Source organism: Zygotorulaspora mrakii, chromosome 3, assembly GCF_013402915.1.
Source record: "Zygotorulaspora mrakii chromosome 3, complete sequence".
Lineage (NCBI taxonomy): Eukaryota > Fungi > Ascomycota > Saccharomycetes > Saccharomycetales > Saccharomycetaceae > Zygotorulaspora > Zygotorulaspora mrakii.
The window spans coordinates 51157-65643 of NC_050721.1; the positions used below are offsets into that span (position 1 = coordinate 51157).

The window sequence follows — 14487 nt, forward strand, 5'->3', positions numbered from 1 at the left end:
TTTGTGACTTTGTCTCACATCGAAATATTTCGTAACACAAGGCTTCTCATGCTATGCTGAGACTATATAACTCGGGAGTTAGAAACATTATACACTGTGCGGCTAAATACCCGCTATGTTCATTGTGTTATTGAGTAATATTGATTTTATTTTTCATCAAAAAACCACTGCTGATAAGGTTCGGCTAAGTACCCGAAATCAATCAGCATTCTTTCTGATAAGCCCAACACGGACGCACTTTGAACCCCATCGCCACACAGCAGTGGCCTGTTGTACGTATCTATTACCCGCCAAGTCTCGTACCCTTCAGAAGTGTTTAATCCTTACTTACGTTATACTAGGACTTTGCGTTGCATTATGGCGATTTTTATGTTTCACCAGGGGCTTTAAACTGCATGAAGACCGTACTACTTACCTGAAGCTGATAACAAGTGCATTCAAGAAAATTGAAATCGGATAATAAGTTGCGCTCTCAAACTCTTCCTTTCACTATATATAACAGTACCAAATATTTTAGAGTAAAGGAACGTTGGCGGATGTAATCAAAAATCTAACAAGCAAAAGCTAACTCAAGAAAACATGGGGTTAGAAAAGTTTAAGCGTTATCCTCTTACCTTTGGTCCTTCACCAATCACCCCTATGAAGAGACTGTCTGATCTTTTGGGAGGGGAGGTTCAGATATATGCAAAGCGAGAAGATTGCAACAGTGGTTTGGCGTTTGGCGGTAACAAGATCAGAAAGCTTGAATACCTCATTCCAGAGGCGGTCGATGGTGGCTACGATACACTTGTATCTATTGGAGGAATTCAATCCAATCAGACTAGACAGGTTGCAGCAGTTGCAGCCCATTTGGGAATGGATTGCGTTCTTGTCCAAGAGAACTGGGTGGACTATAAAGAGGACGTGTACGACAAAGTTGGTAACATCGAACTCTCCAGGATCATGGGTGCAGATGTAAGACTTGACTCTGCAGGCTTTGATATTGGAATCAGACCAAGTTGGGAGAATGCAATGGACAGTGTGAAAGCACAGGGTAAAAAACCATTCCCTATCCCAGCAGGATGCTCTGAACATCCATATGGAGGATTGGGTTTTGTTAACTTCGCCAACGAGGTGGCAGAGCAGGAGAAGGCTCTGGGCTTTGAATTTGATTACATCGTTGTTTGTGCAGTAACTGGCAGCACCATGGCGGGTATGGTCGTAGGCTTTGCATTTCAAGGCCGCCAAAAGAAGGTGATCGGCATTGACGCATCAGCAAAACCAGAAAAGACCAAAGCTCAAGTCTTCAGAATTGCTGAAAACACTGCCAAACTTGTTGATCTTCCCGTTAAATTAACACCCGATGATATTATTTTGGATGACAGATTCGGAGGGCCTGCATACGGATTGCCCAATGACGGAACAATGGAGGCCATTCGCCTTTGTGCGCGCACGGAGGGTGTGCTCGTAGATCCCGTATATGAGGGCAAGTCTATGGCTGGTCTCATACAGCTTATTAAAGAGAAAAAAATTCCAAAGGGATCGAAGGTCCTCTATGTCCACCTGGGTGGGGCCCCAGCTTTGAACGCTTATTCAGACCTATTCAAAGAAGGCTGAATAGTGATCAAACAACGCTATATAGTACTCAAGCACGATAAATAGTTAAAGCACGATTTATATACGCGCCAAACTTATCTATCTATGCTCTTATCTCAATTTTTCTTAATTAAATGGCAGACTACAAAACTATATAAACAGGAGGAATTTCAGTTTTCTCTCTCCAAATATTTCCAGTTTTTCTGTGCTTTGCTTTAGAGACTGCTTTTCACTCCTGCCAAGCTGTCACAAATTAGAATCGATAAATTAGAGTTTACAAAACAAAAAGCAAAGGATGGTAACTGTTCATAGACTTGTAGCTATCATCGCCACCACATTCGCTTTTTGTAATGCATTGGGTTCAGCAGATGCTTTGAAGATTCAAAGAGGCTTCACTATGTTAGATATGCACCAGGTTTTAGATGACAAAGACTGTTGGATACCTGAAATACCAGCATTACCTGAAGTGAGCTCAAACATTTACAAGAACATTGTCGCAACTCTTTCAACCGTCCAATACCAGCAAAAATGTATTTCAAGGTTTCAACGCGCAATAGGAGTTGACACTGAGACAAACGATGATTTTGGTACTGTTCAAGACGATATTCGCTGGTCTAAATTCTATAACTTCTCCGCATTTTTAAAAAAGGATTTTCCATTGGTACATCAGCATCTTCAGCTGGAAAGGGTAAACTGCCATGGGCTGCTTTACACCTGGAAACCCGCCTCAGAGAGGGATCAAGATACCCATTTTTCCAAGCCATTCGTGCTGATGGCTCATCAAGATACAGTCCCGGTCTCGAATAAAAGCCTAGCTGAATGGAAATACGATCCGTTTGAGGGGCATGTCGATAAAAGTGGCATTATATATGGACGTGGTGCACATGATGATAAAAACTCCTTGATTTCCATTATGGAGGCAGTTGAGCACCTTCTGAAAAACCACTTCCAGCCAAAACGCACGGTAGTCTTGGCTTTTGGGTTTGACGAAGAAGTAAGCGGCAAGAGGGGTGCATTTGAAATATCACAAGTCTTGGAGCAGAGATATGGTAAACAAGGCATCGAATTTATTCTCGATGAGGGACCTGGTATAATCGATCCAGTTGCACCCGGGGGCAAAGTTGCCTATGCGACTGTGGCGACATCTGAGAAAGGCTATTTGGACGTGCTAATTGAGGCGAAAGGCTTGGGGGGACATTCCTCATTAGCAGGTAAGCATACTCTAATAGGCATAATGGCAGAAATGATCGTTGCTCTCGAAACAAAAGACCCCCTTGCGCCACGAGTTTCTCGAGATAGCCCAGTAATAGAATTTCTCTCCTGTCAAAACTTTAGTACCCGAGATGTGCCGCTTCTGCTTAGAAGAATCAGAAAAGGGGACATTGATGCAGAATATGATCTTGGCCTTCTCCTCCAAAATACTTCCTTGGCGGTTATGTCACGCACGTCCCAGGCAATAGATCTAATATCAGGTGGCCAGAAAATAAATGCTCTTCCAGAAAGGGTCTCCGTAGGAATCAATTATCGCATCGCTCCTGGCTTGACTTTGAAAGACATCAAGGCTCGAATCACATCCATCCTGGAACCAATTGCAATGAAATACAACATGACGTCGTTTTTTTTCGGCTCTCAAGAAAGTGTATCCTGCTCGGACAGTGAACTGTGTATTTCGCAAGTTGGCAAAGCTCTAGAGCCTGCTAAGATGTCCCCTCAGAATACGAAAGCTTATTCAGTAGTATTTGGTAGCGTCAGTTCAGCATTGAACCCCATCTTCACTGAAACATTGAATGTGGAGTCACTGGTTGTTGTACCAACTCTTATGGCTGGCAATACTGACACTCGGCACTTCTGGAATCTGACACAAAATCTCTTTCGCTTCCGTCCGACTCGAATTGACATCAGAAACAATGGAGGGCACACGGTAAACGAGCACATTCATGTAGATGATCACTTTGCTTCCATCCAGTTCTATTCGTCATTGATACTTAGGGCAAGCGCGATGTGATGATGCAATTATTAGTTAGCGTAACCTGTTCTAATCACACGCATTGTTACAAGAATATACGTTTGTAAAGAAAAGAAACATCAATAGAATCTTGCAGAGATTAAGTTGACCCGCAGTGATATCCAGCGTTTTGTTTTTCGCAATTTTCTCCCCAAATTGCAACTATCCATGGTGGAGTTAAATTTAATTAAAGCAAATACAGATGCCTTAAAACGCCATATGATTATATCATATAACCCAGAGTACCGGCAGACTGTCTCAGAACTGGCTTCGCCGAATCATACAACCTCTAAGTGTCATAATTTTTGGAGCAGGAATATGCAAAGAACCTCATTCAAAAGTAGTCAGCAAGGCGTCTTCAGTCACATGCCATACTTCTAGTAGCGGAAGAAGATGCAACTTACAATAAACGCATACACCTCATACACTGCATACGCTGCATGCACTGTCGTTTTTGGCTCAATGGATGCTGAAAATTTTCACCGCAATAATAGATGCTGTTATAATTCGATGAGGCGCATTTTTGGAATAATTAGAGATGACATTCTGTAACGTTCCCGTTTTTTATTATGTTATATAGAACGGGAACGAAGTTCCTAGACACATTTAGTGCATGAACTTGGGCTCACAAACGTGGCGTTAAAGCTTGTGTGCCTAAATCTTAGGGTTTCGATGCTTTTATTAATCTCAATATATTAGCCCAATATATTAGCTTAACTCTCTTAAAATTAATACTATAATAATATGATCCTTTTTGAAGGCACAGTAACGGCAATCCTGCGCAACAGTCGTCCAAAGGTATTTCACCCAAAAGATAAGCATCCGGCAAATGGAACTTCTTTTACAATTTTGGAATCTTGATTCTCGCTTATCTCTTTCATTCTCAAATGACAATGAATATATAATTTTAGAAATCACCAACTTGTTTTACAAGGCTGTAATGACAGTCAGGACTGAAATCAGTGTGAGGTTTTCCTGAGAAAAGGATGACTGCTCTCAAGGAAGTTAACGGCAAACAAAAGAGGCGAAGAGGAAGAGTTCCTGATAGTGAACGGATTCGAAAAGCCGTAGCTTGTGAAGAGTGTAAAAGGCATAAATACAAGTGTGTAGGAGGAGTCCCTTGTAATAGATGTATTATAAAGGATGTCTCATGCAAACAAGAGCCACGGGTCCGCGTAAGCAAGGAAATTTTAACCACCACCGTTCAGCGGCTTTCCTATATGGAGGCTATCATCAAGGCCACCTTTCCCGGCGTTGAGACATCTGTCGAACAGATGAAGTTGAAGCTAGCAGAACTTACTGGAGATGCTAAAGCTCGGGAGTTGATTTCTCACATAGACTTTCGAAATATTCAGCTTTCAGATGGAAATACGGTTCATACTTTCTATGAAGACGCCGGTTCAACATCAAGTTTTGTGGTTCGAGCTTGTGAGATAGTCTCCAATGCAACCGGAAAGGGACCAACAAAGCCTGAGTCACCTGAGATGCAATATGATGTTAATCTCATCGACAAGAAGACAGGAAACATTACCAGCGAAGCATCTAATACATTTTCTGAGTTACTCAATGTAGCCTTATCCCGATTGCCACCGCTGGAGGAAGCACAAAAACTGATTGACATATTTATCTCTGTTTCTGGGAATAATACCTTTTTCTATTGTGACAGCTCGTGGTTTAGATCAATTGTACGGCGCATATATTACAACAGATCAGAAATCGGATTGAAAGATATCAATCATGTGTGTCTTCTATACGTAGGACTCTGCATGGGTTCCACTTTCGCTTATGTCTGGAAAGATAAGGGTATTCAGCAAGAAAGGGAGAATAAAAGATTTCCTGGTCTGGAGTTCTACGAACATGCTCAACTCTTGTTTCCGGCAGTGATCAACGACAGCTCTATGGAAACTGTACAGGTGTTCTTTCTGGCTGCCATGTATGTGCTTGCTGGACAGGAAATGGAGATGGCTTATAGTTATCTGGGGATTGCCTTGAGAGCAGCCATCGCGAATGGTATGCATAAGAAGTTCCCTTTCAAAGACCACTTTGAAAACAATGTGACAGAGGCTAGAAAAAGGCTGTTCTGGAGCATTTATACGATTGAGAGGCGTTCCAGTATAGCTCTCGGCCGTCCAGAGACTTTGCCCGTATCTGAAATTGATCTCGATCTACCGTCTTACTGTGAGGCTTTGGATGAAAATTCAGAAAACGCGAATGTCACGTGTATGACTCTTATAATCACAGTGTCGCTTTTAACTATAAAGATACATGATATGTGGTTTCGAAGAAAGGAACATGGGTTGAAATTTGCCACTATCATGGATTTATATCACAGTATAGACTCCTGGTGGAAACAAGTTCCCCCAGAGTTTGAGGTCAAATCGATGAAAATAGGGGATCCATCTTACAGAGGTGCAGTTCACGTGCATTTTGCATATAATTTAGCACAGATAACTCTCGGGCGGCCATTTCTTTTGTTGAAGTTAAGAGATAGTAATTTTCCCGTCGATCTTGATGATGATATGAGCTCTTTCTCCAGTCGGATGGTTCTGTATTCGTACAACGCGGCCACGGAAATTGTCGAGACTCTTTTAAACCTGAGAGCCAACAATTTGCTTTCGTGTTATTCCTTCAATGATTATAACGCCTGTCACGGAGCTTCTTTTGTACTGGTGGTGTACTTGGCTCTTTGCCCATCTACAGAGGCACTACAACGACTCAACGAGTCTGTCAGTATTTTGCAGCAGATATCTCAGAGCTGCAAGTACACTCAGAAAAGTACCAACGTGATATTGACCCTGAAAAGCATCGTTCAGCAAGGGCAAACATATCAGCGGTGGATTCACGAGGCAGTACTCGGCATCGGAGAAACCGCAGACCCTGATTTCAAACTAACAACAGACAACTATGAACTCCAAAACGATACATGGGGTAAATTGGACGCATCTCTTGGTGCCCTTACAGGAGAGGACTGGTTTTCCTCTCTTTTTTCTGACGGATCCTTTCCTTTGGAGTCGGATCATTTTCTTGATGATCTCTTTCAGAATAACGTGCCCGACAACTAGTAGGTTGCAGTGTTTAAGAGAATGCATTTGGAAAAGTGGTAGCTCTCATGCTGTTAGATTTTACAATTGTAAATAAGAAGAAACGTCTCACCTTTAGAGGTACGAGCGCCTCCTTTTTGAATCATCGATAAGGTCTGCCTCAGAGGAATATATCGATAAAGTCGCACGCGCGAGAAAATCAATTATGAGACTTACTACCACATCAAGCCGGATAATCAATGTTTTGTTTAAAAACAATTTAGATCTTCTTCAAACTTGAATCATTACCGCCAATATGCTCAAATCTAGTTGGTTGTTTATTTTCTCTATCACAAATATCTTTAATTTTTATGCCATGTTCTTTAGTACTACAAAAAGCATATTTAAAACTACATTTTTGCAAAAACCAGGTATTACGTGATACATAATACTCTAGAGGCCCATCGATTTCGCCACTACACCACCTACTTTCAATCCCCAGTCCCAAGTGGAATCCTGCTCGACGGTTATAGACCCGTCAGCATTAAACACTCTTAGTTGTTGTGGATCCGTGGTACCCCAGTCCGTCTTACCATGGCTAATCCATTCGCAATAAGGTTTAAGCCAGGACATATAGAATTGCTTCTCCTCTGGTATAATCCCATCAACATAATTATAAAACCACACACCCATGTCTCCGGCATGGGGCACAAGCATCTCGCGAGGCTCGTATTTGTCGAAGTATGATCCTCTATATGCAATCCTGTATCTGTAGATTCTATCTGCGGGAACACCACCCTCAATCAGGCTGCGTACAAAAACTCTACTAGATGCATAGACCTGTAAGTCGCTGACAATTCTGCCGTACAGAAACCTAAGGTTTTCCAAGTGTTTCTCACTGTCATTGGTGCGCGGAAGGTCAGGATATAGTTCCAATAAAGCCTTTGTCACGGACCTTGGGTAATAGTTGTTTATTTGATTAAAAAGATCCTCGGTGCTTTTGGGCGGATTGGTTTTGGCATAGACAGCGTGTTCGTTGATAACTTCTCCTATGATGAATGATCTTCCAGAGTCTTTCGCTTTCTTTCCAAAAGAGCCATTCAGTATATCCGCGAACAGGGTAGGTGAAATCATGTCGTTATCAGTGACACCTCTGAACGTGTGCAGATTAAGATCTAAGATTTTCTCCGCAAAAATTTGATATGGTATCGCACGCAAAGCGTTTAGCTTTGCAGCACCGGAAAGACCAGAATCAATGTCGAAGACTTCCAGCACCTCTTCAAACTGCTCCCGGCACTCCGTGACGTATTTTGGTTGAATAGCTAGTCCGTTGGAGATAAGTAAGGTCCTCTTTATGATCTGATTGATCTTAGGATGGTACATCTCATATGCCACCTGGAAAATAGACGAGTACGAGCCTGCGCTCACTCCTCCAAGGGTGATATTCTCTTTATTACCCCCAAATTTGGGAATGTGCTCGTAAATCCACTCAAGTCCGAGACGCTGATCCCAAAACCCAAAGTTACTGTTCTCACTATCTTCATCTAAGAGCTCTTGGCATGATAAAAATCCAAAAATATTAAGCCTATAACCTGGTGAAACAACAATGAATTTTTCTAGACTTTCCTCAGCTTGCAGGTCCTGGGGATCGCACTGGCGATAATGGAGGGGATTTCCAACCTGGAGCCATCCGCCGTGAATGAAATACAGCACAGGCCAGCCACCAATTGGTGGGCGGCCTGCAGGTATCCAAATGTTCAGGAAAAGGCAATCTTCATCAAATTTGAAATCCGGATTGCGCTTTCCACCTCTATTGTTGTAAAAGGGCTGAGGACAAATTGTTTTGTAGGAAGAGTAATCACCAGAATAATCGTAGTCGTGAGGCAAGGGTTGAGGTCTCCTCCATCTGAGATCACCTACCGGAGGCTGTGCGAACCTAATTCCAGTGTAGCGGTGGCACTTTTCCTTGGAGTTGGGGTCACAGATGGTCAATGCTTTCAAAGTGCCCAATCCGTCTATGTTGGTTGATGTGACTTTTGAGTTAGTAATTATTGGCGATTCGTACATTTCTTTTGGTTGTTGATTACTATTATGAGGATTAACTTTTTTTTTCAAGAGAGTGCCAGGTGAAAATTGATAATCGACATGTCGAGATATACAGTTTGAAGCGCCTGCCCAATATAAGCAAAATCACTTTCTGAATTGAGCTTTAAATGTATATTGATTATCTGCGATAGTTAATGGGTACACACCCGGATACTGGCTTGGTTGTTATCGTTCTTGCCAGGATTGATAAGCGGATATTTTTCCGATATCAAAATGCGGGCAGCTCGAAAAGAGAACGAGGCGAGACTGCCGCTTCCTATTTCGCGGGTAAACACCCTATCAAATTTAATCAATCTATTAACCACAGTAAATGCTTCAAGTAGTATCGCAATGATTCATCGCTGAAAGACATATTTAAACGAAACCAGTTTTCTAACACTATCAGTTACCTCCTTACAAAAACATTCCATCTAGAATTAGCAGTGGCAAACTTGTTGTCTTCCAATAACTCGCGAAATACACTACACTATTTCGGATGACGGAAGAAAAGAAAGAGAATTATAAAGTCGATGTTGAAGATGTTGAGCATGGTTCCTTGTCTCAAGAAGATGTCCCGTGTAGCTTACCGCAATTACTGGAGTCAGCAGATGCTGATGATGCATTCGAGTATGCAAAGAACCTTGACCAAGACACGGAAATAGACCCAATTGCTGATAGAAAGCTCACATGGAAAGCTGATATGATAATCTTTCCGATGATGGCCTTAGTTTATGCGGCGCAATTTCTGGATAAAACCTCAATGTCGTATGCGGCGGTGATGGGATTGCGAACCGACCTCAATATGAGGGGTGACATGTACAGCTGGTCTGGAACCAGTTTTTATTTGGGATACTTAATATTTGAGTATCCAGCTGCGTGGCTTCTGCAAAAGTACCCTTTAGCAAAGACCATGGCTATTTTTCTAATTCTTTGGGGGTTCGTTTTGACAATGACTTCCGTGGCTAACTATCCTGGGTATATTGCAATCAGAACTATTCTTGGTATGCTGGAATCTAGCTCCTCGATAGGTTTCATGCTTCTTACCTCCCAATACTATCACCGCAAAGATCAAAGTGCAAGGACTGCATTTTGGGTGGCATGCAATGGTGTGGGGCAGATAATGGGTGGGTCAATGGCATACGGATTAGCCAAACGGGAAGCATCTTTGCCTCTTGCTGGTTGGAAATTGATTTTCATCATTTGCGGTGTCATTACCATTTTTCTGGGATTGCTGTTTTGGTTGGTTGTCCCAGACTCCCCATTTAAGGCTTGGTTTTTGAATGATGCAGAAAAAACGTTGATTGTTCATAGGTTGCGTAAAAATCAGCAAGGTGTCGGCAATCATACGTTTAAGAAATATCAATTTATTGAAGCCTTCACTGATATCCGAACGTGGATCATGTTCTTCTCCTCTGTTGCTTTGAACATTCCAAATGGAGGTATTGGCACGTTTTCGTCACTTCTTATTGCAGGTACTATGGGATACGGTGAGCTTATGACTTTACTCATGGGACTTCCAGCGGGTGCTTGTGAATTTGTAGGTTTGATACTATTTGGAGTCATATCTCCGTTTGTCAAAAATAGAATGGTGCTTGCATCCATATCGACCATTATTGCGCTGATTGGCTCTTGTTTGATGTCTTTTGCGGGGCCTCCGAAGGCCCAGCTGGCTGGTTACTATCTCATGATGGTTTCTCCAGGAGCCATGATCGTAATGTTCTCTATTGTGTCTTCAAATGTAGCAGGTTATACCAAAAAGACGACTGTTGGTGCGATTTATTTGATTGGATATTGCGTAGGAAACCTTATTGGTCCTCAGACTTTCAAGGAGGAGGACTCTCCTGGTTACCGCCCAGCTAAAATCGTAATGGTAGCTTTTTATGTCGTAACTCTCGTCACGTTACCACTACTATATATCGTGAATCGCAGAGAAAACCGCAGGAGAGACAAATTGGCTGAAGAGGGAATGGTGCAACATCAAAAGAATTCAGAATTTGCTGATTTGACCGACAAAGAGAACTTAGAATTTAGATACGTTCTTTGATTTTGTTTAACAAAATTTTTGATTTATCTAGACATGTTTAATCTGAAAAATATCTTTTGTATGGCTGATTTCCGAGTTTCCCTACGAAATCAACTACATTCATATAACTGTTTTTTTAAGCGACATTCTGTTGACATCAACAGTTACTACGAACGCGTTGGTTCACACACCTGAAGAAAATGGATTATCGACCCCACTAGGAGTGAGCTGTTCGTGAAGAGACATTGTAAACATCGCAACATCGCACACGATAACTTGGAACGCTCAGTTGAACCAAATGTATGCGGCATTTCTTTATTTTTGATTTGAACTTTAATTTTCCATTATCTAAGTGGAAACTCACATACTTCGAAGAGATCCACTGAAACTCAGCAAATAATATCTGGAAACCAACTTGTATTTTTAGATATATGATCTCTAACTTCCTTAGGATTTCTTAGCGGTTTTCAATAATATCTGAGAGCGTGTTGTTTTTTTCCAGGCCTTTTGATTAGACTCTCTTTTTAGGCATGACTCACAAAACGCTGAGGTAATCGAGCAGTTGCGTGTGACGGTTCAAGTCTGGTCTGCAAAATGCGGCATGAACAATTCGATGTAGTCAAAAAACACTGACGTGCCATTCCGCCACTCATGTCATTTTTTACATAAACAAGAGGTAAAGAGTTACGAGACCTCTCTTTTAAAGACATAGCTACTATAATGAATGTGCAACTGAAGCCACTTTTTTAATTTTTACGTTTTCAGGAAGTGAAATTCTTCGTTCCTTATGAAGCGATGGCAACGCCCGAACTGCGGCGTTTTTCTAAACAATATCTATAACCCCGTGGCGCGTTCCAACGCTGCAACGAAAAGCAAGTAGTCAATACGATGGTGGGTACACTGTAACGTGTGCATCGTCTCTCGTAATGGATCATTCACAGTCCAATGACGACCCTCAAATCTTAGGCTACTGCCAATTGTGTGAACGTAGCTTGGATGCACGTACATTTCCTATGTATTTATTGTTGCAATGAACTGATCGAGTTAATACCAATCTACAGTATCTTAAACGAGCAATTAGAAAAGGCTGAAAATGTCTTTTAAGCCCGATCATTAAGACTTAGATATGTGCAGCAATCAAGATAAGGAACGCCACTGTTCCTTGTGCCACATTCTTCAAGTAGTCTTTTGAGTCTATTCATGCTCATACCAGAACATGTATCTTATATTTAAATGAGATACCTTTATTCCTTATGTAACGCTGATAGCATTGTTGAGAACTCCCACAAAGAGCTTACCGGCAGCTGCATTAAATCTGGTTACTGATGACAGAAATCGACTTCGGTCAACCCCTTCCTAGCAACCTGGAGTATGCAGTTTCCTTTGGAATCCCTACATGGAGGACTGCACTTGGCTATGTGGAAAAAGACCCGATAGTAATAGAAAAAATGGCAACGGGATATCCCAGATATTTCCCCCAACCCCCTATTCAAAAGCTCTGTAAGTATTTCGTGAAAAAATTTGGAAAGAATTCTGAGGATTGTCGCCCTTTTCCTTCTCTCAAGGAGGCCGAGGAGTGCTTGATGTTTATAAAATCAGTCACGGGATCTGAGAGTACTGCCCATCTTGCGGTGGACACCTTCAAGCTCGCGGATAATGAGAGTGCGAAATCTGGGGAAAACAACACATTGTGTATAAGAATAGCCGCTGTCTTGGCGGCGGGCGATGAATTCAATCACGTTAAAGAGTACTGGAAATTAAGAGGTGAATGCGTATCTAGCCGCTTAGCAGATCTGCTCAGTAAGTCTTTTATGGAGACAGAGTCATTCTCAAGTCAAGTAAATCATGGGTTGGAAGAGAGGGTATTGTCTGCTCAGAGTTCTGGTGAAAACGCCAAAATATTAATAAAAAGAAGAATAGCAGACAATCATTTTAACCCATTCGGCTCGGGAAAAAATAGTGCGGCCTTGGATGTTGAGAAAGTAGACCCTGAAAAAGTTGTGTATCTGGTGTCGAGTGGCATGTCTTCCATTTTCACTGCTCGTAGGTTTCTGACTCATTGGGAAGAAAGCAGAGCATCCAAATATTCTTCGAGTCACGAAAATACTAGCAAGGACCAAAATACTTCTGTTTGCAATACAGCAGCGATATTTGGCTTTCCTTTTAAGGATACCCAAGTAATCCTTAGGACATTTGGGACATGTAAATTTTATGGCTTTGGAGATTCGAGGGATATCGACAGCTTGAAGAATTATTTAGACGCGCCGGGTAATCGTATACTGGCTGTTTTTATTGAAACACCCTCTAATCCTTTATTAAACATGCCCGATTTAAAAAAGCTGAGAAAGCTAGCAGATAAGTATGGTTTTTTCATTGTAATCGATGATACCATAGGAGGCCTTAACGTTGACGTATTAGGCTATGCGGATATTATTTGTACTTCACTGACCAAACTCTTCAACGGATCTAGCAATGTCATGGGTGGCTCAGTGATTTTGAATCCACAATCCTCAATATATTCTTCTGCGCTCGATTTCTTTTCGAGTCATGAGTTCGAAGAGCTATTATGGCTTGAAGACGCCGTAGTCCTTGAAGAAAACTCCAGAGATTTTGAAGATAGGACTATACGTGCTAACGAAAATACCGAAAAGCTGATATATGGACTGCTATTAGCGCAACAAGGTGACATTTTTAAAAAAATATATTATCCTGCTTTGAGTTCGAAAGAAACCTTCGAAAACTATGAGGCCGTTCGTAACGAAAAAGGTGGCTACGGGTGCTTATTTTCTATGTCTTTTTTTAATGAACTAGACGCTGGAGTGTTTTACGATTCCTTGAAGGTATTCAAAGGACCTTCGAACGGAACTAATTTTACTTTGGCATGTCCATATGTACAGCTGGCTCATCATTCCGAGTTAGAAGAAGTATCTGAGTTTGGCGCAGATCCTAACTTTGTAAGAGTGAGCGTAGGCTTAGAAGATAGCAAATGGTTGATAGAGGTGTTCTCAGCTGCGATTGAAGCTGTAAAGCAAAGGTATCATAGCAAGGTCTGAAACTATCGAGAGAGTGGGTTACGTTGGAGTTAGCGACACTAGCTTGCTCGGATATTGGTGAGAGTATTGTAATTTCGAGTTATAGAGATATATATAGGTCCTTGATTTTCTATACCATAAATAAATAAGCACTAATTGGATTTAGATTAATATCTGGAAAAAAAGTCAGTATTTATATCTAACATTCTGCATCTATTGAACCATGAGAGGTTTAATAAATAAAGTATTTCGACCGCCCCGGTTCATAGTTCGTGTTGTCATTACGCTATTATTCCAGTCCCTCAGAACATATGGCATAGCTCATTATTTGTAATTACATGCCACAGATTCCTCCATACTCAGATTCCTGAATAGCAACCGCCTCACAATGGAATACCAGTCAAAAAGCTCTAGAATCGATTGATATTCAGCTAGGGCATTATCTGACTTCATTTCTTCTGTTGTGTTATGGAAAAATGTCCTATTTCATAATCTTTCTGGTCGTCTCTTCAATATATATTGCTTTTATCATGGTATCAATTTATGTCCCAACATTTTTTGCTTCCATTTAGCTCAACTCCCGTTTGGTTCCACCAGAACATTATGTTGTTTGTATTCAGTAGAGAGTATTTCAGAATTGAATTTTCATTGAAATCTTTTGCAGCAAATTGAATTTGATGTAATTTTAGGGTCTCGTCCTTTGCAACTCGTACCTCTATTTCATATTCTCTATAATCTCCTCTTTGG

At 41.4% G+C, this 14487-nt stretch overlaps 5 protein-coding genes across 5 annotated transcripts; all 5 read left to right on the top strand.

Moving 5' to 3' along the window:
* Positions 1 to 579: 579 nt before the first annotated feature.
* On the top strand, positions 580 to 1596 carry HG535_0C00220 (aminocyclopropane-1-carboxylate deaminase; the record flags this gene model as incomplete). The annotated part of the gene is made up of 1 exon (XM_037287507.1): positions 580 to 1596. One exon carries the CDS (start codon positions 580 to 582, stop codon positions 1594 to 1596), a length of 1017 nt encoding a protein of 338 aa, XP_037143402.1.
* A 274-nt stretch (positions 1597 to 1870) lies between these two features.
* HG535_0C00230 (M20 family metallopeptidase) lies at positions 1871 to 3580 on the top strand (the record flags this gene model as incomplete). The annotated part of the gene is made up of 1 exon (XM_037287508.1): positions 1871 to 3580. One exon carries the CDS (start codon positions 1871 to 1873, stop codon positions 3578 to 3580), a length of 1710 nt encoding a protein of 569 aa, XP_037143403.1.
* A 986-nt stretch (positions 3581 to 4566) lies between these two features.
* Positions 4567 to 6642, top strand: HG535_0C00240 (uncharacterized protein; the record flags this gene model as incomplete). Its single annotated transcript, XM_037287509.1, has 1 exon — positions 4567 to 6642. The coding sequence occupies one exon, from the start codon at positions 4567 to 4569 to the stop codon at positions 6640 to 6642; it is 2076 nt and encodes a 691-aa protein (XP_037143404.1).
* Positions 6643 to 9181: 2539 nt separating this feature from the next.
* HG535_0C00250 (allantoate permease family MFS transporter) lies at positions 9182 to 10729 on the top strand (the record flags this gene model as incomplete). The annotated part of the gene is made up of 1 exon (XM_037287510.1): positions 9182 to 10729. One exon carries the CDS (start codon positions 9182 to 9184, stop codon positions 10727 to 10729), a length of 1548 nt encoding a protein of 515 aa, XP_037143405.1.
* A 1304-nt stretch (positions 10730 to 12033) lies between these two features.
* HSU1 (cystathionine gamma-synthase) lies at positions 12034 to 13761 on the top strand (the record flags this gene model as incomplete). The annotated part of the gene is made up of 1 exon (XM_037287511.1): positions 12034 to 13761. One exon carries the CDS (start codon positions 12034 to 12036, stop codon positions 13759 to 13761), a length of 1728 nt encoding a protein of 575 aa, XP_037143406.1.
* Between the last annotated feature and the right edge of the window lie 726 nt (positions 13762 to 14487).